At 42.3% G+C, this 25,844-nt stretch overlaps 1 protein-coding gene across 3 annotated transcripts in view; it reads right to left on the reverse strand.

The window, feature by feature from the left end:
* The window catches only part of TBCCD1 (TBCC domain containing 1), a 522,773-nt gene that overhangs the window by 71,013 nt on the left and 425,916 nt on the right, over positions 1 to 25,844 (reverse strand). For all 3 annotated transcript variants that reach the window (XM_069615765.1, XM_069615764.1, XM_069615763.1), the window contains exon 7: positions 21,231 to 21,377. In XM_069615765.1, coding sequence (XP_069471866.1) covers positions 21,248 to 21,377 — 130 coding nt within the window. In that variant the 3' untranslated portion in view covers positions 21,231 to 21,247. The remainder of the gene's footprint in view (positions 1 to 21,230; positions 21,378 to 25,844) is intronic.

Here is a 25,844-nt window from a genome sequence, read left to right on the forward strand (position 1 = left end):
AGAACCGCCTGCCCGAACTGAGCATCGGCTCTGGAGCTCAGGTCCAAGCAGTAATGCTTACAAAAAGCTGATGGGGAAGCCCACATAGCAGCTCTGGCAATGGTTTCCCAGGGAACATATTTCTGGAAGGCAATGGCAGCTGCCTTGCCCCGCACAAGATGAGCATGAATTCCCTTTGGAGGCTGAAGGCCCTAAACGGTATACGCCTCAGAAATACAGGAAGAAATCCATCGGGAGATAGTTGCTTTCGAGGCCGGCTTTCCTTTCCGGGTTTAGGACGATTTTCCCGCATCAAAACCTTTTGTTCTAAAAATGCTACCACCAAAGGTTCGAACACCAAAAGTTCGAACCTTTGGTGGTAGCATTATAAAAAATAAAAAAAACGGGGGCTGGGTGTGTGTCCCCCTAATCACCCCGCTCACTATACTTCATGCAGCTTTCCGTTTCTAAAAAAAAAAAAAAAAGGAGAAAAGGACCCTGCAGTACCAGTTCCCGATCACAGAAGTCAACGGGAACTGGCGCTGCAGGAACCCAGCATGAAGACAATGTAAGTGTGGTTTGTTTATGTTGGGGGTGTGGGTGGAGGTGTGCTGAGGGTGTGGGTGGGGGGAGTGTTATGGGTGTGTTGTGTGTGTGGGTGTGTGTTTGTATGCGTGTTCGCATGAGAAAGGTGCAAACTTTTGGTAGTTTGCACCTTTCTCATGCGAACGATTTGCCTGCAGTAATTTCAGCCGCGGGCAAATCACTCGGATTCCTCCGAAGTACATAAAGAGCTGGGAAGAGCTCCTCAGTTTAGATGTTCTGTCCAAATAAAACTTTAGAGTTCATCTGATATCCAAATTATGCAATACCCTCTCGGCATCTGAGGCCAGGTCTGGAAAGAAAACGGGTAAGGAAATAGACTGGTTCAGATGAAAATCGGATACCACCTTTGGAAAGAAAGGAATGGTCTGGAGGACACCTTATCCTTGTGAAAGGTGAGGAATGGATGTTCTATAGACAAGGCCTAAAGCTCGCTTACATGCCTTGCCGTAGTCACCGCAGTCAGAAAAGCCATTTTCCACGAAAGAAACATTAAGTCCACCATAGCCATGGGCTCAAAAGGTTTATGGCATAAGGCAGTGGGGACCACATTCAGTTCCCACTTTGGATGAGGGTTGCGCACAGGTGGATAAAGATCCATTAGACCGGCAAAGTGTCTTTTAATGACAGCATTTGTCAATAAAAAAGAGCAAGAGTCCATGGACAGGTAAGCAGCGATAGCCGACAAATAAGTCCTATAAGACAAGACATGTATGCCTGAAGTTGCCAGATGAGAAACGAATGACAGGTCTGTGTTGATGGTAGCTTCTCTGGGGTCCAGCTCCTATACTGAGACCTCTAGCCGCCTGGATAATACGCATATTATCAGCGGACAAGTTGAAACTTTCTAAAGATTTAAACTCTGGCACCAGGCCGCCAAGCTGAATGATTGTAGGGAGGGGTGCCACATCTGCTGAACGCTCTGGTGAAGCAGGTTGGGAACCAACGGAAGCCCGATCGGTGAGCAGACTGACAGATGCTGAAGCTCCGAAAACCAGAATCTGGCTGTTCTATGAACAGGAGAGTGCAATTCGTCGTGTTTCTGAGCTTACATAGCACCTGGTGAATCAGAGGAAGAGGCGGGAAGGCGTAGGCCATCATGTGGTCCCACGGAATCTCGAGAGCATCCCCCAGGGAAGAAGCCCTGAGCCCGTTCATGGAAGCATAAGGAGGAAGCTTCCTGTTTGATGACTTTGCAAAGAGGTCCACTTCTGGAGTGCCCAGTGGTGAAAAAGGTCAGAGAGGATCTCCGTGTTCAGCTGACCACTGCTCGCCGGCTAAGAGTCTGCAGTTACAGAATGTGCACAGCCAAACACCGTGCTGGATGGCCCATTCCCAAATCTGAATGGCTAGATCTACAAGGGGAGGTGGCCTGGTACCCCCCCTGCTTGTTGATGTAATACATGGATACCACATTGTCTGTGTGGATGCGGACCACTTTGTTCACAATCACTGGCTTGAAAGCTTTGAGCGCCAAGAAAATCGCCAGAAGCTCCAGATAATTTATTTGAAATTGTCTGTCCTGTGGCAACCACAGGTTGAAAACCGGAAGATGATCCATCGTCGCGCTGCACCCGATAAGCGAGGAGTCCGTCGTAATGGTCGCTTGAGGGGAGGGCTCCTGAAAAGGAGCACCCACGGACAGATTGCTGGAGGATAACCACCATAGATCTGGCATTATGCAGGGTGTGCCCAGAATCATTTTGGTGTCCGGGTCCACTGCCTGAAACCAGGAACTCCGAAGAGCCATCTGCGTGAGTCGCATTTTGAGATGAGCAAGGGGAAGAGCAAGCACGCACGAAGCCGTGAGGCCTAGAAGCCCCTGGAACCACCAGACCCACATGCTCTCTGACTGAATCAAAACTTGACACATGGTTAATAGATCTGCCATCCTGCCCACAGTCAAGTACACTCTGCAGTCGATCGTGTTCCAACAGAAACCCAGGAATATTAGGTCCTGAGAGATCCGTCATGGAGGATTCCCGCCAGTTCATCGACAGCCGAAGACCGAACAGGAGCCGAAGGAGAGACTGAAGATCGAGGCTTTCACAGGACAATGACTGCGCAGAAGCCAGTCGTCCAAATATGGATACCCATGAATACCCTGTAGCCGTAGAAAAGCCACGATGACCGACATCTTTGTGAAGACAAGCGGTGCCGAGCGGAGACCAAAAGGGAGCACTCGGAATTGGAAGTGTTCCTCCCCCTGGGAGAACCGCAGATATTTCCGATGCAGGCTCCAGATCAGGAAATGCATATACTCGTCCTGAAGGTCCACAATGTTGAGCCAGTCGCCCTTCTGAAGAGAGGACTTTATTTGGCAGAGCGTGATCATCTTGAATTTCTCTTGGGGAAGAGAAAGGTTGAACTGGGAAAGGTCTAGAATGGTGCACAGGCCAGCCTGGTTGGGTTTGGGCACCGTAAATAGACAGTAGAAGCCATCCCCTTGTTACACTAGGGGAACGGGTTTCCCCCGCCTTGAGGTCTAGAAGCTTCTGGACCTCTGCTCTGAGGGAGGGCGTCCCTGACTGCTGAAAGGGAGGATTGAAGGGTGGGGTAGGGGCAAGCGGAAGCCCGCCCGAGCAATGGACAATCCCCCTGGTCTTCGGTGATGGTTTGCCACGCCTCCAGATGAGACAAGATTCGTCCTCCCACCGGAGTCTCATGCGAGCGCAAAGAAAATATAATTTTGCAGACTTTTCGTCAGAGAGACTACTTGTCCCTGAAGTGGAGACTGAAGACCGAGAGAAAAACCGACCTCGTTGCGGTGTCCGATGGGAATTACCTCTCGGTGGATCAGTCCTGCGGTCCTGGAAATCTCCAAAGCCCGAGGAGGACCGAGACTTGGATCCAGATCTCTGAGCATTGACTGGGGGCTTCACTGGGGGCTCCACTAGTACCGAAAGAAACTTGGCAGTTTGCGTGCTACCTTTAGCCTTTGAAAGCTCGTCATCCGTTGAATACTGAAACAGCTCTTTGCAGTCAAAAGGCAAGTCCAGAACTTTTTCTTGGACCGCCTTCGAAAATTTTGTTGCATGAAGCCAAGCTGGACTAGGTGTCCACCCCCAGCATAAGGCCTCGAGCTGAGGGGTCAACATGGTGCGCAGCAGTCTCCAGCATATCCTGCGCCAACACCCTGGTGTCCGATAAACCGCCTTTAAATTCTTCCAGCCTGTTACCAGGAATGAACTCCTGGAAGTCAGCCAAATCCCTCCACAGTTTTCTATTCGCCGCCGCCAAAATGAGCTGTGCGTTAGCCTGATGCAATTGCAGCGCTGAGTTGGCAAAAATCTTCTTGCCCAAGGACACTAGCAACTTGTCTTACTTGGCCAGAACCTGAGCCGGAGGTGCAGAGGCTAGCTTGTATTGCAGAGTGGCGGCCACTACCACTGTCGAGTACGAAACGGGCATGACGCCAAGGCTACTTCCTCGGAGGTGTGAAACCTGTAATGGGCGTCAATTCTTTTATTTATGTGCAGCCCATTGTGGGGATTATCCCAGACCTTGCGAGCCTCGGACAGGACGTCCCTCTGAAGGAACAGGCTAGTGCGTTCCTGTGGAGACAAGGTTATCGCCGCCAAGAGCACCCCTTCCTGCGGAGCGAGTGCCTCAGGTACTGGTATGTCAAAGAGTGACCAGTCCAGTACCCGGTCGTGGAATGCTCGGACAGAGCGGGGCTGGTCCTCACTATCCTGACCTGCCCGAGGGTCGTCCAGTGCATCTGGATCCACCGGCTGCGATGCGACTGGCGTCAAATTGACGTCTCGCTCTGCTGGAGTCTTGTCAACTGGAGACAAGGGAGGCAGAGGCGGAAGAGCTGGAGGTGGGCCGGAAGGCAGAAGCGGTGCCGCTGCCGGGGCGACAGGTGCCGTGACTGGAACTGTCGGGGCAGGATGCAGCACCCGAGGGCAGATTTCCTTAATGAGTCCTTTAAAGTACTCCCTCATGGGATCAGAATTCATAAGACTATTACATTTCCCAAAAAAGGCATCCTCTGCCGAGACCTTAGGCACTGTAGTGGGTAGAGGCTGCTCAGGAGGGGCATAACCCCACGAACGTAGTGAGGAGGGCTGCCAAGAGTGCCCACCACCAACCGGGTCTACATAGACCAGTGGGGCAGAGGTAGGAGGAAGCGAGACCGAATGTGGTAGTTGCATCCGAGCACGGCAATCATAAGAGGGGCGGAACGGATTCACACTGTCACGTAGAAAAAGTTGTCCACCAAAAAGAAGGTTCCCAGCCCCCGCCGCCGATGGCGTGGATGTGAGGGAAGAATCCAAAATGGCCGCCTTAGACCAGGCGGGAAGGCCGGCCATTTTGTGAGAATCTGAGGAGAACAGCATCACATGTGGAGATGAGGCAGGTGACTCCACAGAGAGGTCAGGGGACTTGATTGAAACTTTAGCCTCGGCAGAGCCGGTACTATGGGGTCTGTCCCTTGAATTAGCCTTAAAAAGAGGAACCTCAGCAAAGCCGTTAACATGAGTTATCGTCAGCGACCTCTCCCTGTGCCCCCTCAACAGAACCGGTAACACAGCGAGCGTGGGAAGATTGAGGAATCCACCTCACAGACAAGACCTTAACAGGTCTCTCAGTTCTGTTGGTACACACCTTAGCCTTGATAAGAGGAACCTTGGAACAGAGTCCGGTCTTTATAGCTCGCTCAAGAGGGGCCCCGAACTGGGGTTCGGTATAGAAAGCCTCAACGGAGGCTTCAGGGCGCACACCTGTAATCTCCCTATCTCTGCCCACGCTTGCAACTTAGGAATTCACTTTGACTCCTCTCTCTCTTTTTCCCACCATATCTCTCTTACCTCCCGTGCCTGTCGCTACCACCTCTTTAACATTCGCAAAGTCCGCCCCTCTCTCACCTTCCATGCTACTAAACTTCTAATCTCCTCCCTTATCTTCTCTCACCTCTTCTACTGCTCCTGCTTACTCTTTGGACTACCTAATTCCCATCTCGCCCCCCTCAAATCTATCTACCATTCTGCCGTCCGTACCCTCTGTCTCCTCACCTCCCGTGACTCCATCTCTGCTTCCTTTTACTCCCTTGGCTGGCTCCCCTTTCACTCCCATCTTAAATTTAATTTCCTCTGCTTAGTCTTTAAATCTCTCCATGGTCTTGCTCCCCCTCATCTTTCTTCCCTCCTCTCTTTCTACACTCCCTCCCGCCCCCTTTGTTCTGCAGACCACTTCCTTCTCACCGTTCCTCCATCCCCTTGTGCCCCCTCCCGCTTCTGTTCCTTCCAGCTCCTTGTCCCCCCTGCACTGGAACTCCTTAACGCTCTCTCTATGCGCTCTATTCCTTCCTTCTTCTCTATGCGCTCTATTCCTTCCTTCTCCTCTTTCCGCACATCCCTTAAATCTCTCCTTCTCCATTCACCGCCATGAAACCCCTTCCCCCTCCTTGCTCCCCCTCCTTCCTTCCTCTTTCCCCCTGATCATCTCCTTCCCCTCTCCCTCCTCCCCACTCTCACCCTTTTCCCCTTCCCTCACCCTTCCTCTCAGTTCTACTACTCAGCTCTCCCTCTTCCCTCCAGTATAATTGCTCTTCTCACTGTTTTGTTGGACTGATTCATTATTGTAATTTGCTTCTACTTTTATTTTTTTATGTATCATGTTGTTATAATGTTCAGCGCTTTGGTGTAAGGCGCTATATATACAAAATAAATACAATGCAAATACCTCAGTGTCTGTGTGGGAAACTCCAAACAGGGAGACCTCAGCGTGAACTCCAGTACCCAACGCTTCAGCACAACTATGCTGGCTATTAGCACTGGATTGGTGAACCTCTGATCGTGATCCGATATCGGCAGGCGTCTCGCGGGAACCCTCATAGAAAACCCTGGTAAGCCCATTAGGCCTCCGAGGCACCTCCAGAGAAACCTGGTAGCAGAGCTTTTGAAGCCCCTCGCGGACCTGGAGGACCCCGGGAAGGAGTTCCCGGGCCGGGGTACCCTGAAAAGTAAGGAACTTACTGGACGTCTTTTTTTCTTTCCGTCGATGAAGAGTTGAAAATGCGATGGAGGAACTCTCTGGAAGATCTCCTCCCACCGATGAAGAGGACACTGAAGTGCCCGGACCGAAAGGGAGTCGCAATAGAAACAAGAGTCCCAACGGTAATCCGGTCCCAGACACTCCAAACAGAGAGAATGGGGATCCGCCCTAGCGAAGCGAATGTTCGTAAGAGGAATAAGCGACAAATCCCAAACGATCCAGCACAGACGGAGGACTACACGACCGCAGAATACGGAGCCGGAGAGAAGGACAACAGGGGGGGGGACTTACCGATGATGCAAGTGCGTTAGCCCCCACCGCGCAGACTGAAGGACGATGCGCGGTGCGGAGCTAAGGAGGGCGGGGTTACGGCCATGTGTGGTACCCCACATAAAAAGAGAAGGACACATTTTCAATTTGCCGCTTTTTTACAAAAAGTGCTCCGGTCCTGCCCACAGGACGGAATGTCCCCAAAAGTATGGAGGAAAGGGGACGGGACGTAGGAGTAATCAGCTTTTCATCACATAGTCACTTTCCATTCCTCTCCATTCCCCCACCACCCCATCAGAATCCACCCATGCCTTCATTGTCTCACTGTAAGAGTACTTTTTAAAAAACTTTTTTTTAAATTAAGTTTATAGTGCAATGGGTTAAATACAACTTTATACGCAATGAAAATACATTCAACCAAAGATAATCTACAAATATATATATATATATATATATATATATATATATACATTATTTCATAACATCATATTTCAAACCAAACTTCAATAAAACCAACACATCAATATAAATACATTCCTACTGTACAAGCAAAAGTTAAAAAGAGAAAGAAAAGGACAATGTATTAAAATCACTTCCCATTAAACTTACTTTATCTATCCCCTATTTCATTCACATTTATTATACTGGGTTATACCATCGATTCCCCAAAAAATGTCCCCATCAGCTGGCAAATTTACTTATAATTCTCTTCCATATATAGAATGCTGCTCATATATATACTATAGTGTCAGCCATGTAAAACGCCGACCAAAACTGGTCACTTGTTATCATTCTTGTATCACTTACTAAATCCTTATAACCATTGTAATACCATTCCTAAAGATCTAAACAGGAAGTTATTAAGTGTCTGACTGTCTCCATCTCTCTGCGACAGTACTTACACACTCTTTCTTCTCTAGGTATTCCAGTCCAGGCTTCCACATACTCATTACATGGAAGGATATTGAATCGCAATTGAATGATAAATCTAGTGAATTCCTTGCTCTTAATCTTCCCCAGATAACTGCGAGGGTTAGTGGGTTGAATCCCCTGTAAGCCATATATTGCATATTGTTTCTTTCTTGACAGTTTGGACAGATTTTCACTTACAAACCATTGTATTGCTTTTGTTTTCAAACGCTTATACCATATAATTTCTCCGACTTCCCTCGGTAGGCTCAGATTAATTACATTCAAGAAGGATAGAGCTGTGTTTTTCAAGTTCTTCATGTAGTTATTCACTTTCTCCCTCTTTGTCAGACTTCTACTGATCACACTCACCAAATTCCTCTTCATTACATTCCCATATCATAATTTTAATATATAGCTTGCAGCATCTTATGTTCCAAAGTGTTGTTAATGAAGTCAATACAAGTTTGCATTTTATAGCTTCCACTGGTGAGGAACTAGCTAGCCCCATAACTGTTCTCCAGAGCTTCCACTTATTTTTTCCAGATATTTTGTGTTTGCCCTCCACCGATTCCAATCCATGTAATGCAGGTCTTATATATTGCCAAAAAACCTTCAACCGAATGGCCTCATTTTTTAGTCATGTAGCCTCTCATCACATTCCATGTTAGGGGTAAATATCCACAATCTCAATAGTTCTATATAAGTCTTCCACTTAAAAAGATTCTTTTCCCTTTTATTGCCCCCAAACACCATAATCTTTGTTTTTTCTACATTAATACATAGATTATCATCTTTGGCTTAAAGATGTACCGCGTTCAACATCCTCTGTGGACCTATCAGAGTTTTCGAATATAACTGTCGTCCATGTACATCAACCAACTAATAGTCACTTCCCTGACTTTAGGCGGGTTATTGTTGATCCTTACAAATCTTTCTCACATGTTGGCTACATATAGATTATACAATACCAGTGATTTAACAGTCCTGTTTCGGGCCCATATTAGTTTTGATGGCAGGGGAAATATTCGCACCTATTTCTAGACAAATAGTAATGGTCTCAAAATACACTTCTCTCAAAAAGGGCAATATAATCGGGCATACCTTCCAATCGGCTAGTTTGCTCCAAAGTTTATCTCCATCAACATTATCAAAAGCTTTTGAATAGTCAATATGCATACATATATATTCAGTACCCTTGTTGTCCATCGTATCAGTGATTATATGGTTCAGCATTACCATATTATCTAGGGTATTGTGCTCCTGCCTAAGCCAGTTTGTTGTGGTGATAATAACTTTCTCCTCATTCCATTTGTTAATAGTTTTCAATAATATTGAGCAGAAGATTTTGCAGTTAGTGTCTGACATGGCTAACGGACAATAGTTATTGGGAGAGGTTCTATGGCTTTACGCCAATTATCGGGTATTTTTCCCTTTTACCAAATGGAGGTAAATATTTGCAGGAGGATACAGGCCCATTCATTGGAATTCCGTTTGAGGACCATATTCGCTAGCCCATCTGGCCCAGGGGCGCTAGATGTTTTAATTGTATTTATTATGTTCAGAAGGTCTGCAATGTCAAAAGGAACTATTGTCTTACTACTATCCCAGCCCATACTAGTTACTCTACTTGTCTTATTCTTCACATAGAAAAGCTGTGCAATATATCTAATCTATTCTTCCTGTTTGACAAAATGTACATCTTTATTCTCGTCTTCAATCAAAAATGCTGTTTTTATAGGTACCAACATTTTTTGGAATCATGTGTTTTACATAACATGTAAATCATTCTCCAGTTGGCATGGCTGACATCCTGTTTATGGGCTTTTAGCCAATTTTATACTTCGACCGTATGGCAGTTATTCTCTGCCACTTCTCACCTTCTTTCATCTCCTTATCCATCTTTATGTTATTTCCTCCTTAACGCCCTTTTTCTTGTAGTTAATCTGACCATCATATGTTATACTTTTTCCCCAATGTTTGTGTTACACTATCAGTTTTCTGAATCATACCAAATAGATCCCTTACCACCCTCAGTCCATGGAGGGCAATCTTTTGCCCATCCATGGGGAGTATATTGAACATCTGATCGAATTTCTTCCAAGTTATTTTCCGACCAAAATATCCTATTGCCACCTGTTGAACTGTGTATATATTCATAGTGTCTCCTATTGGCCCTCTATTTTGGTGTGTTTTAATAAACTTGCACTTCAATACCTTATGATATGAAGGGGTGTAGGTATGTGTTAAAAGCACTCTACTTGTTTACATATACCTTTACTGGCAAACATGTAGTCTAGGCGGTAGCTCACTTTTCCATTTGTCCAGTTAGTATAACTTTCCCCCCAAATCCCTACCTCCAAATAAGACAACCCCCAATTCTGAAGCAGATTTGCCCAGGTGATCCCTTGTGTAATTTGCGGACTGTTTTGTTTTTTTCCCAGTATTCACAAATCGGATGGGAGAGTTGTCTCGAATTCCCCACACAGATCATCCAATGTTTCCATTTTTTCCAAAGCTACAACGCAGTAATCATCTCCTACTATCATCATTTCTGATTTAGGGGATTCCATCATACATCCTTCGATTGTGTTAGTTATAACCTTTCCTACAGCTTCTATTTTTATCCCCCCTCCCCAGGCAATAGTAAACATGGTTAAGTAGTGTATTCCCAAAGTTACCCAAATTCCCTATGATGGCCCACAAATGGGGAGCACCCAAATTCCTCATACTCTGACTGTTATGGGGCATTTAGCCCCTATACAGACCCCCCCTTACCGGCCTGTTACCACAAATAGTGGGTTTCATCAAGATATTATAACCATCTAGGCGTATCATACCACTTACCCACGTCTCCTGCAGAGCAAACCTCATAATTTTTCACAAAATTAATTCCATCTTTTTTTTTATTTGGTTGATTGTAAAACAACCTTTCAAATAATTCATGGAAAAGAAAAAGATGCAATCACATAATATATATAATGCATGCATTGTTCACAAAAGAAATATTAACAATTAAAAGCGAAATAAACAAGAATCAAAATACATATTGAATACAAAAGTAAGCAATAGGTAATTTTTGTCAAGGCTCCACTAAAACTAAAAATTCATCAAAATTTATCACACAAAACACAACGTATGTTCTGTATCATACGTGTCATTGTGGTCAGTAGCCTAATTACTGACTAGTTTCAATATTGACCAATGATGATGTTTTCTAAATATTGTATTACAGCAAATCTAATTGGTAGTTTCCTGCTAGTAAAAATTGCAAACCAAACTTCGTCTTCAGTCATTGGAATATATGCAGATAATAGACCTTGAAAGTAAGTTTTTCTTATTGAGGTTAGTTCTGGACAGATGACAACCAGATGCTGCAGTGTTTCCAGATGTTTCTCATTTAGACAAAATCGACAATGACTTGAGTATTTTGGAAGGTGACCCCCTTCTTACCAATACTTCTGCCGTTGGGAATAAATTCAATCTAAATCGCATGTGCTGCAGTCTAATATAAGAGGAAGGAAATTTTAACAAATAATCGGCCATGACTCGGAATTTATTTGAACCAAAATGTTGGCCGTTGAAATCCTTGCAACATTTAATTCTGTTACACATCCAGTCCTGCTGAAACAGTTTCGTTTTCGCATGATTTGGATTTGTGAGCAATATATCAATTGATATGCATGCATCGGACAGTGCGTTTAATACATGGTTTTGCCACTGAACAGGAAAGACATGGTCCGAGTTGATTAAATGATAAGCAAGAGCACACAAGATGTTCTTGGCTCCAAGGCCTAAAAGACATTTATGAAAGAAGTTGCACATTTTCCATAACAGTTGAGCAGATAGGGATTTAAGACCTAGTTAACAGATTAGGGGCAATGGAGTGCATTTTGGCAATTTCAACACAGATTTCCAGAACCTTCCCTCACATACATCCCAAAATTTATGTTTTAAAGGTAATTTGGCTTCAGCTCCATATAGCAAAATCGGTACCACCTTGCTTTGGTAAAACATCATAATATGTTTGCATGAAAATTTCCCAAATTTAGATGTCAGAATGATTGCTTGATACTTCAAGTTGTGCAGTTTTTAATTCAAGGTTGAAATATAAGATACATCTGAGAGTACATTGTACACCATTAAACCCAAGTATTTATATTCAGAAGCATTCATTAATGGCACAGTCTGCAAGTGCCAACTGTAGCTTTTTTCCATCTTTGTTTAAGAATGATCGAAAACCTCTGCTGTTCCAGGATATAATAGTTGACTCTAGTCCTATGTCCTTATTTTAACAATCTTCAAAATAGGTCCTATCCGGGATCCACCTCTCCATTATCTTCCACCCCTCTACAAATGGGTCTTTAACATCTTTTTGATTTGGAACATTATTTCTTTTAGGGACATTATTCATGATGTTATTACATATTATCATTTCAAACTCTTTGTCCCATATTACTTTTGGATGTTCTCTTATCAAATCCACTATCACTGCTGTCCCAAACTGGACAATTGCCCAGTTCTCCCAGCTACCAGATTCTGGTAGTATCACTCTCTCAATATCTGTGGTTTTAATAAATTAAAGTTGAGGGATCCAATGCAGACGTTCTAAAAGCTATGCCTGATTTAGATAGGGGCTTTCCTCTTGGGTGGTTCTCTCAATTATTTTAATGCTGTTACCCAGGTTGACTAGCCTCTCTTCTTTATCCTTTTCCTTTCCTAACATCTTTTTACTTCCACCTCCTATATTTTTACACTTTGCCAGTCTCTCCATTTCTCCCATATATTCATCTTTTTCGCTGACATTAAGATTTTCAATTGCCGTATTGATGGAGATATTCAAATACCTCACCCCCTTACCTCTACTTTCCTCCTGTACACAGATTTACATTTTACATCGGTAATAACACCAGGTCAGATCCAGTTAACCTGGACTTCCACTTTAGCCATTTTTCTATTCCCTTGTCTTGTTTGTTGGAGTATTTATTTCCTTCCTCCATTTCCTTTAGATTTCGGTTTAACTAAAATTTATTTTCTACCTCTCCACATTCAATTTCCTTCTTGGATGTCTTGGCTAGGGCTACCCTATTCTTTTTGGCTATAATTGTCTTTCTTACTTTCCGCAGGTTACCCTTTCTTCTGGCCCCTTTTTTGTTATTACATTTGCGACGTGTATGTCTTTTTGATCCCTGTGAGTTGGTATTATTACCTTTTGAGTTACAATCTATATTCTAAACGCCTTTCATCATTAGTTCCTCATTTAGCGCCGTTATCTTTGTATCCGTAACATTTATCATACCACATTCTTTAACCACAATCATACATAGCTCACTCATACATACCTCTTCCATCATTCCTACTTTTTCTATAGTGTGTTCATTGGATTTTTCACTTATTATAATCTTTTCACCTATTACTTTTATATTCTCAGAAACTGTAACCACCAGATTCGTTAGATTTTGCTGCTCATTCATGAGCTTAGTGCATATACCCAATAACATATCCACAGTTGTTAAGGAGTCTAGTTTTCCTCCCATATTTAATGAGATATGAGTTACACTTTCAGGGTCATTCCATGTATTATCCCACTCATCAATTATAGTGTCTTCTTGGGCAAATTTTCCCAGATCCGGTGTTCCTGATAGGTTTGTACCGATCACATTGTCCATATACTTCAAGTTCTCATTGCTTTTTTCCACCTCTGATAAACCCACTCCCACCAGAGGCCCCATGGAGTGTCGTCTAAAGTCATGACAGATTTAATAATGAGTTGTCTATCATGGAGCTATTTTCTGGTAAAGTTATTTCCTCATTCAATAGTTTGACAGTGTCCTTTTTCATCAAAAAGCTGGATATTTTGGGTTGTACCATATTCAACCTGTCCTTTGTCCAGGGCTCATTACTGCCTAATTTTGCACCTCTATTCCTTTTTTGGGAGTCTTTAGCAGGTGTTATAGGGCTAACATGTGGAACACTGCTATTTTGCTTTGTCTTATTTAATTTATGTGAGCAGAGTTTGGGTCCCATCCTAACACCACTTTATTCTTTTCACACTCTAAAACCCCAATATATATACACAGTAAAACCACTAATTGCTAAACTAAATAATTCACCCACCTGCTTCCAGACACATCAAATGTGTGCCTAGTATCGTTAGATCAGGGCACCAATTCACTTTTAGGTTTAAGAGCAAGCGATGCGGTGACATATTACAATTTTTTAACTTTCAAACAGTATTGCTAAGTAATACAGTACCGCTTTCACAATAAAACAGTACATTCTAAAGTTGACAATTTTCCCACCACCTTCCACACACTTCAATTGAGTACCTGTCGTTATAGCGGGACACAAATGAGCTTTTGCGTTTTAAAAAAGCAATACCGTGACGTACTGCAATATTTTAGCTTTCAAACAATGTTACTGGATAACACAATACCACTCTAACACATGACCATCAGTACATTAGCGCAATTTCACCAGGTTCACCTAATTTTAAAAGTACATGCGTTAACCTGCAGGCCTCTACGCAGCTTGCAACACTATGTTCTCACTTATGGATTACTGAAAGGCTGTTCTTGCGCAACTTGTTTTAACTTCTCAAACCCACCTTACATTGACAGAGAGCAATAAAAACAATTTTCAATATCCACAATAAAAACCAGTACCTCGTACCCGAGGTCCCCGAGCCCCTGAGCAGGTATGCTCTTTCCGTGATGATTTCCCAAAGCATATTAAATCTCCTCAGCGTTCCAATGCAGCAGTACCAGCGAACAGGTACTTTACAAGCACATAAAAGTACATGTTTTTTTGCAATTGTCAACCAAGAGGACTATTTATGCAATAAGCCCCGAGCCAGGGGAGCATTACCGCGTCAGCTAATGCCTCCCCGGCGAGGGGCTTATTACCATTAGTACCCAGGCCCGTTAGACCGGAGTACTAATAGTGTTTTTTTCAGTTGGAGAAGCTTGCCGTTTTGCACCCGAAATTTTTTTTTTAAAAAAAAAAGATGAAAAATTCCTGCCACGGATTGGGAAACTTAGGCCATTCTCCCTTTCTGTGGCAGCCGTAGTAAGCAAAGAAGATGGCCGCCATGGAACGGGAGAAGGCACTCCTTTCTCCATTTCTATGGCAGCCTGATGGGAGAACGAAAAGGAACTGTGTGGGATGTGCAGTGTCCTTCGTCAGCTAAGTTCTTGTCGGCTGGGTAATGCTCCGGCATGGGCCAACCAGCTTGTTTGTTACAAGATCATTGACCCTCGCCGGGCACTAATTTGTGATACTTCACTATTTTCTTCAACTACCAGTAACAATTCTATTCATTTATCATTGTTCATAAAGACCAGAAATAACACAAGAAGAATTTTCCGCGTGTGCATTTAGTCTCGAATCTTTATTAATTATTTCACATGATTTGATACTAAATATATATATTAGTTATGACTTTCAAAAAAAAAATATCATGGTTAGAAAAAAAACAATTGTCTTAATTTTTATCTCCATGTCTAAATAGAAACATGGGGCCTGATTCACAGAAGCATTTCATAATGGTGCACTCCCGTTGAAAAATGTTCTGCGAATCCGGCCAATAATATTTTTCATTTCTACAGTAAAGGTGAAACTGAAAGTTAAGTGGACCTTGGAATTTTCAAGACGGAAAGAAGAGTCTAATTGTAAGGCGTTCCTGAAATGGGTAGTGTAAAGCTATCAAAGAGAACGTTTGTCACCAAGCAGAAAAAAAATAAAAAATAGATAACATGAACTTCAAAGCAACACATTGGCCAAAATCCAAATTTAATTTCTCAATTGCTCTCGCACGAACTGCATTTTACATTGCAAGAAAGGATGGGCAAAAACACCACATTTATTTTATTAGACTACGTTTACAAATCATTTTTAAATAGGTAATAAATCCCAATGCAAGCACAACAAATATCTTTAAAATGTCTGAACTTACATATGGCCATGTTATTGCACGTCGTAGTTTGGGGTTCTGATTAAATGAGGGAACTTGTAGTTTAGTTTGCACATTGTAAGAAATATGCTAATCTTTGCAGCATGTAGTGCAAATAAAAAACACGACTGGCTCAAAGTACACCCCCATGTAACTGGATACATTGTGAGGTATGCAGTAAATGTGAAAAATCTGTAAATAATGGATTTGATATAACCCTTATAGGTTTACTGAAAAGCACAAATCAATTGTTGATGCATTTATAGAATTCCCTTGGATCTGCGGAATCCATAAAAAGTTATGTTTTACTTAAATGCAGGTAAAAGTGTTACTTCTTTTGACAATGGGTACTAAGTTATGTTTTTGTTTTTTTTTACATTTAAATAGTTCGGTCCTAAAAATGCGTCTGCCATGAAACCCAGTTTCTGTTGGATGGATTCTCCAACCAAAACATCACTTCACTAACAGGAATATAATCTCGGCATTCTGGGTTGATCGTAAAGCCGCTGTTGCCCATTTGCTGTGCCCACCAGGACAAACATCCCCACATGTCATCAAGGAAAGCATGCAGCAAGCCATGCTTTATTTCAGACGTGCAATTAATCATTTTTCCTCCCAAACGGAATGTGCTTCATGAGAAAACGGATGTTGGAACTATACTGAATTCCATTTCACTCCACCAAACCTTTCCTTGTACAATTCAAGTACTGAGAGTCAAACAAAGAATTAAATCTGAAAGAGTTCACGTAATGTGACCATCGACCGAAAAAGGATTAATATGGCTTGGAGTAAACAATCTGTTCTTCCATTGATATGTGCAGGTAATGGCTCTGTTCGATGTAGTTAACAGATTTTGTTGTAGTACTAAAACTCCTTACTAAATTCCCGACTATGAGTAATTATTGAAAAGTGTAACCTGTTAGCTTTTTTCTGTGAAAAGCGAGCAAACAATAACTATCTTCCGCGTGTTGCGTTGGGCAACGTGATGGTGTACTTATGTGCCAATGTCTGACATAGTAGATCTATTTGGCATGGCGGTGTCAGCTTGAGTGGCGTGTGTTATGATTTACTGCTGCTAGGGAACTTGAACATAAAGAAACTGAAAAACTGATAAGATCACAAGATGGCGGTTTCCTACCCATGCTGTTCGTGTGTCTAATTGCCCGAAAATCAAAAATAAGATGCATTGAAAATCAAAGCTAAAATGTACTGGAGAAATAAAATTAAATTATATTGATATATGCTCAAAAATATATGCTCTAGCCATTGGGCCAATAGCATTCCTGAAAGAGCTTCTCCTTTAAAAAGTAGACCTGAATCTAATAAGTATAGTAGTGTACTATATGTGATGGTGAGCTATCAATCGGGTTGAAATTTGCCTTTCTGCACCACACTACAAATCTTTTCCATTTTTAAAGTAGTAGTGTCTAGTGTTTGGCTTACGTTCTTTTTTTAATATTTCCATGCACATTTCTGGTAAATTAATATGTCCAAACTAGGAGCCAAGCTGCTAAATTGGTTGGAGGAGGATGCAGGATTAACCACCGATTCTGACACAGCAGGTTAGCTTCAAGGGTGAGGAGGTGAGAATACCACGTTTGACGTGCCCACATTGGTGTCCAGTCAATTGGTCGACAGCAAACTGGTCGACAGGACATTTGGTCGACACCATTTGGTCGAATGCCAAATGGTCGAATTTTTTTTTTTTATATATATATGTGTTTTGTGGGTTTTCGTGTGTCGAAAAAAAAAAAATAGAAAAAAAGGGGGTTGGGGGGGGACCCCCCCAAAAAAAAAAAAAAAAAAAGTGTAAAAAAAAAAAAAAAAAAAAAATTCGACCATTTGGCATTCGACCAAATGGTGTCGACCAATTGTCCTGTCGACCAAATTTTTTCGACCAATTGACTGGGAACCGCCCACATTCAGGCTATCAGAATCATTGTCAAGTGCTCTTGGTGTATGTTTTGGATTACTCTGTTCAAGAGTGGGGTTGGAGAAAAAGCATGTGCAAATATCCTTGACCAACTGATCATGGTGCATCCCCATGGATTTCTTTCTGCGAGAACCAGGAGGCATAATGTAGGAATTTTGCATTTTCTTTTGTGGCAAAGAGATGTACATCTGGTTGCCCCCAGCATGTACAAATGTTTAGTATCTCCAAATGTAACTCCCACTCGTGTTCCGAAGGTTGATGGTGTGCTTCTGATTATTGTGTCTGCTAGGCAGTTGTGTTAATGTTGTGCTTGGAGATTTATTCATTTCTGTAGGCGCCATTTCCCGATTTTGTTTGTTGCAGTGCAGTGTGGAAAGACTCCAGGAGTGAGTCCCACTCTGTTTGGTGATGTAAAACATGACTGTAGTGCTGTCTGTTATAATTAGCACATTCTTTCCTCTTAAGTGAAGTTGGAATGCTTGTAGCGCCTGGCAAAAAGCAAGCAATTCCAGAACATGTATGTGTCTCTTGGAAAGTGGTTAAGACCACATTTAATGCGTCGTATGGTGGAGCAATTGGTCTGCCCATCCTGAGAGTGATGAGGCTCTTGCGACTGTGAGGTGTGTTGGCAGGTTGACAAACTGTTTTCCTTGTAACATGCTTTCTTTTGTCCACCGCCTTAGTGCCAACACCACTGCTTGCAAAACCTCCACTAGATAGCCCCAATTGCACTTCGCTTACGCATTGTTTCGCTAACCCCTCTTTCACTGGACGCATATGCAACCTTACATGTGGCACAATGAAGATGAATGATGCCATCATGCCGAGAAGGCACGTTACTTTTCTGTTCTCTAAGTGATTTGCTCTAGTGGGTTTTGGACCATCTCGTTGGAGGGAAAGACAAAGGTGTCTTCTGTATGAATTACTGCTCTCAGGGAAAACAAATTGTGGCTGGGAACTAGATTGGACTTTTTTTGGTTATAGAAAAACCCAGTTGATGCAGAAGATGGATTGTTTTCTGGATATTTTTATTGACATATACAAGGTTTGTCTCCTGTTACTAGCCAGTCGTCCAGATAAGGGTATACTCGAATGCTCGCTCTGCGTAGATGCACTACTACCACCTTTTAGAATACATGAGGGGCTGATGCGATCCCAAAGGGAAGCACCTTTAATTGGTAATGCACAGGACCTATTTTAAACCTTAAATATTTTCGATGTGCTGGTAGCACTGAAATATGAAAGTATGCATCCTTCCTATCCAGTGTGTGTGACCATGAAGTCTCCACTCTTGAGTAGTCGGGTGACTTCTTGCAACAATGTGATTCTGAAATTCTGTGCTTTGACATACGCGTTTGTTAATTTTCGGTCGAGGACTGGCCATTTTGTTTTCTCTTTCCTTGGAACAAGGAAGTACACAGAATAAACACTCTGGTTTACCGCTGGTGCCGGGATAGGTTTTATGGCTTCCTTGTTCAGTCGTGTCTCTACTTTGGCTAGTAGAATCTGTTGATGTTCTAAAGGTATTCTCCTGTGTCTTGGCGGATGATGGTGCTGTTCTAGAAATTCCACGCAAATCTTTGACTGTTCACAACAGCAACTTGTATGAAGCAATCCCCTCCCTTATGTGGGCGATTGAGGTTATGCGACCCCCTTGCTGGGGCAATATGCGAGGGGACCTGAAACAGGGAGTTATTCTTTTTGGGGTGTGGCAAAACATCTAGTGGTCTGGCCTCTACCCCTGCTATACCCCCTTCTGAATTGTCTGTGAAATGAAGACTAACGTTGGCCCCGATTGGAAAACCACATACTGACACCTGCACCTGAAGTATAGCCAGACTGCCCAGATGATCTTGGGTAGCTTTGGACACTAACACTACAGCAGTTGAAAAAGGAACCACTTTGATACGGTTTACTTGTAATTTGTCCCAAAGTTTTGAGTGTTTTATGCTCTTTTTTGCAGTCTGTAGCACATCGTCTACTGCTTTACTGAATAAGACATTGTCTTTTACCAGCATGTTTAACCAGAACTTCTTAGCCACGTAAGTCTTTTTAATCGGAGTGCATTCAGCAACTATTCTACCAGCAGTTTCTGCTGCATCAAGTTTGTTTTTGTTAACAGTATTAGCCGTTTGTTCGCCTTGTACTAGAGTTTTAAGCATTTCTGAACACAGCGGCTCATGAGCGCCATTAACGATATCTGCCATGATCCCATTGTGTTCTATTAAACCACGGTATTAGCAATACACATTTGGTAAAATGCTGATGTTGCCACCTTTTACCCAGGAGGCACTTCTGACGTGGATAACTGTGTACCAGCCCTTTTACGCGTAGTAGTGACAAACAGTGAATCTGGTTTAAGATTACCTCTGATGGAACAGCAGTGGGTCAGTTGGTGCCAGCTTAAACCGCTTTTCAATGTGAGGATTAACAGCCTTAGTTAGGGCTGGAGTGGAAAGGAATGGTGTTAATCTCCTTTTGGCAGATTGTAATATGTGAATATACTGTCCAATTAGCTTTTTCTCGCTGAGGATATCGACAAAATCAGTCTTCTTCAGACTCATAAGTTTACATTTTGAAACATTCTGCTACCTATTTAAGGAGGTTTTTCTATAAGATGTGATCTCCTATGGTTGATGATGATATAGAGTAGTCAATGTCTTGGGATGGGACAGTAAAGTCACATGGCTCAGTGCATGGGTCTTCCTCTGCGATTTCTGCCTCCTCTTCTGAATATATCTCAGTTATGGGCTATTCATAAGTGGGAGTCAGTTCTACCCAAGGCTGGCCGATAGTTTGAGTTTTGGACATATATCGATTTATTTTCAATATCGATCTAGGAGGAGACAATATCGAAAACACAGATATATACATATACTCCAATTTTGTATTTACATTTTGATATTTACACAGCTGGTGTGTATTCTCAAACACGAAGACCAGCCATGTATTTGCATTTTAAATAAAGGTGTTTGTGACATGTCACATGTTTGGCAGCTTAGAACTGATGTATAGTTACAAGGCTCCCACTACCCTCCGTACTGTGTAGGCCAAAGCCTGTAGACATGTAGGCCATCAAGCACCAAATCTCCGGAACCTTCGAGAGCTGCGTGTGATCAGGTATTCTGCAGTCAGCTGACACTGTTGAGCGGTGTTGGTGAGGAAGACGTACGTAATATTAATAGGTCTACTAAAATATGCTCAATCGCAAGCAACAAACTCAATTAAAAAACTCTGCAAAGTGTGACCAGCCTGATGGCGGAAACAAAATAATCTGAGGACCTTGATGCGTGAAGGATCAAGGGTACAGTACACGTCACAGTAGCGATAGTTTTACAGAAATTTCTCTTTTTTAAATTGAAAAGAAATGTCATTACTCAGCACCAACCACTCAATGTAAAGCATATGATTCTAAGCAGATCCACAAGCCTCAGAAATATATATAGCACTGGTTTCCGCATGACTTACTAAACAGAGGTTACCATTCCCTTTCAAGAACATTTAATCCATTTTCAAAAGATGAAAATATTAGCTTTTCCAATATATTCTGGAGAGCACAAAAAGTTGCACTGATTTTGTTCTTACTTTGGAGTCATTGTATGCTATCCTGCTACCTGCTTGGAACCTGCTGCCGGTGGTACAAGGCTGTCCAATTGCTGCCGATTACCAGTTTTAATAAGCCATTCATTAAACTTGAGCTCTACAAGAGCCTGAAATTGTTTTCTTTGGTCCCTGAAACACAAAAACAATGCCATTGGTCAGAAGTGAATTTTCACAAACTACTGTATCATCATACATCATTTCGTTTTCTGGTCCCATTTTGTACATGAAGGTGATAAAACAAAGCATTATAAAATCAGATCCTTAATGCACATTTTCATACTGCATTTGTCCAGCGGGCCTACTCAGAAATCAGAGAAACAGCCCAGTTTCTTGCAATCCTCACGCAGCAGGTATGCTCAAACATCAGATGCACAACACACTCTCTCATAATAATTGCACAGTGCATCTGCTTCAGAAACAGATGCTGCACTAGTTCCCCTGAAATGTGAGCCTAGAGAGCTCACAAAGGCAAAAAAACGCAACATTCCAAAATACTTTCACTTTAGTCATCAGTCAACTCACCCGCAGAGCATGAGCAGTGGTGCTGGCAGACAAAAGGAATGCTCTAGACAGTCTGGCGTAATAACATCCCCAATATTGTGAACGTAAAATCTAAGATGGAGGTTCAGCCTATTAAAGGCTTGGTTGACCCCAAAGTTCAAAGTATACACAGTAAATCACAAGAACAGCAAATCACAGGCCCGCAGTCATTCTCATCCATAGGTGCAGACCATCACAGGACATCATAACATCAGGGAAGGGGTCATTGTGCTATATAATTTAGAGTACCAGTCAGACAGTGTAACTGTTTGGAGTAGGAGCTGGTGGCAGTGGTTTGGAGGGAGAGAGGAGGTTGGAGACAAGAGAGGGAGGTAAGTCATGAAGAGGTTGGGTGAAGACATCGGGAAGAGTTTGAAGAAAATGAAAAACCTTAATGGTAAGTCCACAGGGCTAGCAAGGTCATAGTTAGCAAGAACAGGAACGCACAAGAATGTACAATTGATTTATTTTTAATTAATTGTATTAGTTTTCACAAAGAAAAACCTTTCAAATGAAAAGAAACAATACACACAACACATCTCACTTCCCAAATTTCAACATTATTCCTCCATTCCCTTCATATTCCATTCCACTCTTCTCCGACTCGTATGAGCTGTGAATTTCCACCTACAGTGGTTCCAGCTGCAGCCGATTTTCTATTTCTGCTAACAAAAATGTTAAAGGAATTAACAATTTCATGTCTGTGCCAATGTACATTTTATGCCACCAATCATCAGCACACAAGGAGTGATGATTTGTTGACCAATGTCCCAAATGAATTGTCCTCACAGATCTTAATTCACCACAAAACAGCACCAAATGTTTAAGGGTCTCCCTTTCGCTTTTACACAGTCTACACAAGTCATCCTTGCCTGCATTCTCTGACCATACACAGAGACGCTCTTTAGTTCTAAAGGCATTCAAGCGGAACAGCATAAAAAGTCTCCTCGCATTTAAGTCAGGAAATCGGACAATGTACTGTTGGATGTTATTGAAGCCCCTTGCTTCCGGTGGTACATCTGCCATTATCTTTGAAGAAGCTCGCGGTGTCTAGGTCCGATCCCAATCTGCCCGCCAAATCTTGAGCTTTGCCACATTTGGGTTCCCATGCAACTGATCTAGAGTAATATCCTACTCTGTCAAAAGATTTTTGCAGCGCCTTATCCACTTTCAGGTGATATCAGTGCCGTTTGATGTTGCATTGTGAAAAAGTTCAAATTGAGGGATTTGTTCTCTCAATCTAGTTCTAAATACAGACAGTAGCTTCCAAAAGATTCTGGCATGTATTGATATTAAAGATAGTTCATATCTCATGTACGCCGTTGACGTCCCCTTTGGAAGCGGTAAAACTTTCGACCAGTAGATGTTCTCTAGAGTAGCCCACAAGTCGCGGGGGCATCCAAGTGTGTTTTCTGCACTATAAGTTATAATCAGGATTAATTTCTGTTGGTAAAAAGCTAATGCCGGTTTTAAAGAGAATTTGCCAAAGTTTCTGTTCAACACACACGTTTGGCTTGCAAGTTGTTTACATTTCCTTTTAATCTCAAGAATCCAAGGACCGTCATAGATGCTTGCGCTTATTGCCATTCCCAACTATTTTACACTACTAAGAATGTTCAATGGTTCCTGTGCCAGGTACCAGATTTATTTTTGCAATTGATTGTTTTGGAGGATTTCAAATTTTTAAACAAAAGGATCTCACTTTTTTTGTATTGATCTTTAGGTGATTGCAATTCACATATTCCTGGACAGCATTGATCTTCCTCTGTAGCCCAACTGGCGTTACGTCCAACAGAATCAAATCATACGCGTATAAAAGCCAACTGATATGTGTTTTATGTAACTTGGGTGGAAACGATTTCACAGCGTCTATACTGACTCCAATATCTGATATGAAAAGACTGAAAATTGTCACAGCTAAGGGGCAGCCTTGTTTCACACCCTTGAATGTTTTAATCTCTGCTGACAAAAGACCAGTCTGATCTAACCAAATTCTGATGGAAGTTCCAGTATGCAGCTCTCGAATTGCAGCCATCAAATCCGCCGGACAACCCCAGGCTTCAAGCTTTCCCCACAGCATCTCACAATCGATGGTGTCAAAAACATAAGAAAAGTCAATGAAAGCCAAGCAGACTTGAGTGTGTGTGTTCTCAGAGCCTCCATTTTGTTCAAATTTAGGAGCAACCGATTCAATGAGCATCCGACGTTTTTAACAAAGCCCGAACAGGAAGACACAAGAAGGTACACTTGATTTAAAAATTAGGGGTAAAGGGTCGGGTCCTAATCTGAAGGTGTGAAGCCAGCGGGGGTGAGAATTGAACATTTGGCATTGAGGGAAGCATGACTAGAGTAGAAGAGGTGACAATGAGGGAGGTCAAGACCCTAGGAGAGGGAGAGGACAGACCCCTCTTAAAATCTGCCTGTGTTAACTGGGAAAGGCGAACAAGCTCATAGCGTACCAAAATATCTACAGGAACTACAAGGGAAAAATAAGGTATTCGTATCCCACCCATAAACGAGAAACAAGCAGGAAGAAGCCTGGAGAGATTAAGTGATGGAGAAGTATCCCAGACATCTTGTGAACTTTATAAGGGAATCCTTACCCATTGAAACTGTTGATAAGAGGCTGTCCAGTCACCTTATATTTCGGTTTGTCCCAGACGAGAACCGTCGTAGTTTAAATACATTGTATTTTAACTTAAGCATTGTCTACAGCCTCTTTCTGGCTGCCACTTCGCTATAAGATAGTGCACAAAAACATTAACTTGGTGGCCGACTTGAGTTTCACGCTGCAAGTGCTTAGTCAAGACCAACATGACATTGTGAACTTAATTTTAGTAAGTTGTTATGATGAACTCTAATTGGGGAGTCTTTTTTTAAAATTATAACAAGTAGTGAATATTCAAGTCTTATGTTAAGTACATTATAGATTTTTCATCATAAATGGGTTTCGTACATAGAAATTTATAAAATCTTAATTTCACTTGATTGCAGTCTAGCCAAACTTTAGCAATTACACCATTTAAAGTTAACTAGTTGCCACGTTAGATAACCAGGTTAGGTGTACATTATTGGTGCAATAATTAAAAGAACATTAGAAACTTTACACACAAGTTCCCATCTTATTAATGTAGTTAAGCTTGTTTGATGCCAATTAAAAGTACAGGTTTCTTGAAAGTTTATAGTTTTGGCTTCTGTAAATGAGTTTACCCAGAACAATAAAATAATTTTACCAGCCTGTCAGTTCCTTTTGCAGTTATGGTTTGCAAGGAATTTTAAGTGTTGCTTATCTAGGACTATTCGGTTAAATGAGCACGATACCTTCTGGTGTTTTTCAGCAAATGCCACATCAACACTGTTATATTGCGTCATTATGAGCTGCAAAGATGTTAAGATGCTCTTGAATAGTTCCAATCAACAGGATAAAAATAAGCCATAGATGAACATGGCCAATGAAGTGGCTAATCCATATGCTCTGCAACCAGAATCCATCTTCAGATTCTGGAAATTCAATGGCGTGCATGCAAAAGATTAGCTCCCAGTGTGGGCTGCATAAAACTCTACAAACTAACGCAATGGTTGAGAACGGTGGTGACATGTAAGGAACTTCTTCCCCGGTATTGGGTCGTTCATAATTCACATGCTCTTGAAGATTATAAAATGTAGTAAGAGGCCATAAAGAACAAGGAAGGAGGGAATGAATAAGGTTAACTTTAACTAATAAGACTCTGCAGGTCCACTTGTCTACTTCAGGAAGGTCAAGAAATTATACAAGGGAGGACACGTTTGAGTGAACATGTTTCTTAGTTAGAAGTAGCTCGAGGTTCAGGGGTCTATAGGCGCTAGAGGAATAACTTAAATAAGGACGAGCGCCGTAAACAGCTAGGGGACAACACAAAGTGAGGTGCTCCAGGTGTTGCCAAGATCTTGGGATGTGGATTTCAATAAACATGAACATTTCGAACCTAATCTTTGCTGTCCCTCCAGGGATGCCCTATTCTAGCAATCATAAAAAGTCCTTAAACCACCTGGATAACCCTAGGCCTAGAAAGATTT

This window comes from Ambystoma mexicanum, chromosome 9 (assembly GCF_040938575.1).
Source record: "Ambystoma mexicanum isolate Mex_15411 chromosome 9, UKY_AmexF1_1, whole genome shotgun sequence".
Lineage (NCBI taxonomy): Eukaryota > Metazoa > Chordata > Amphibia > Caudata > Ambystomatidae > Ambystoma > Ambystoma mexicanum.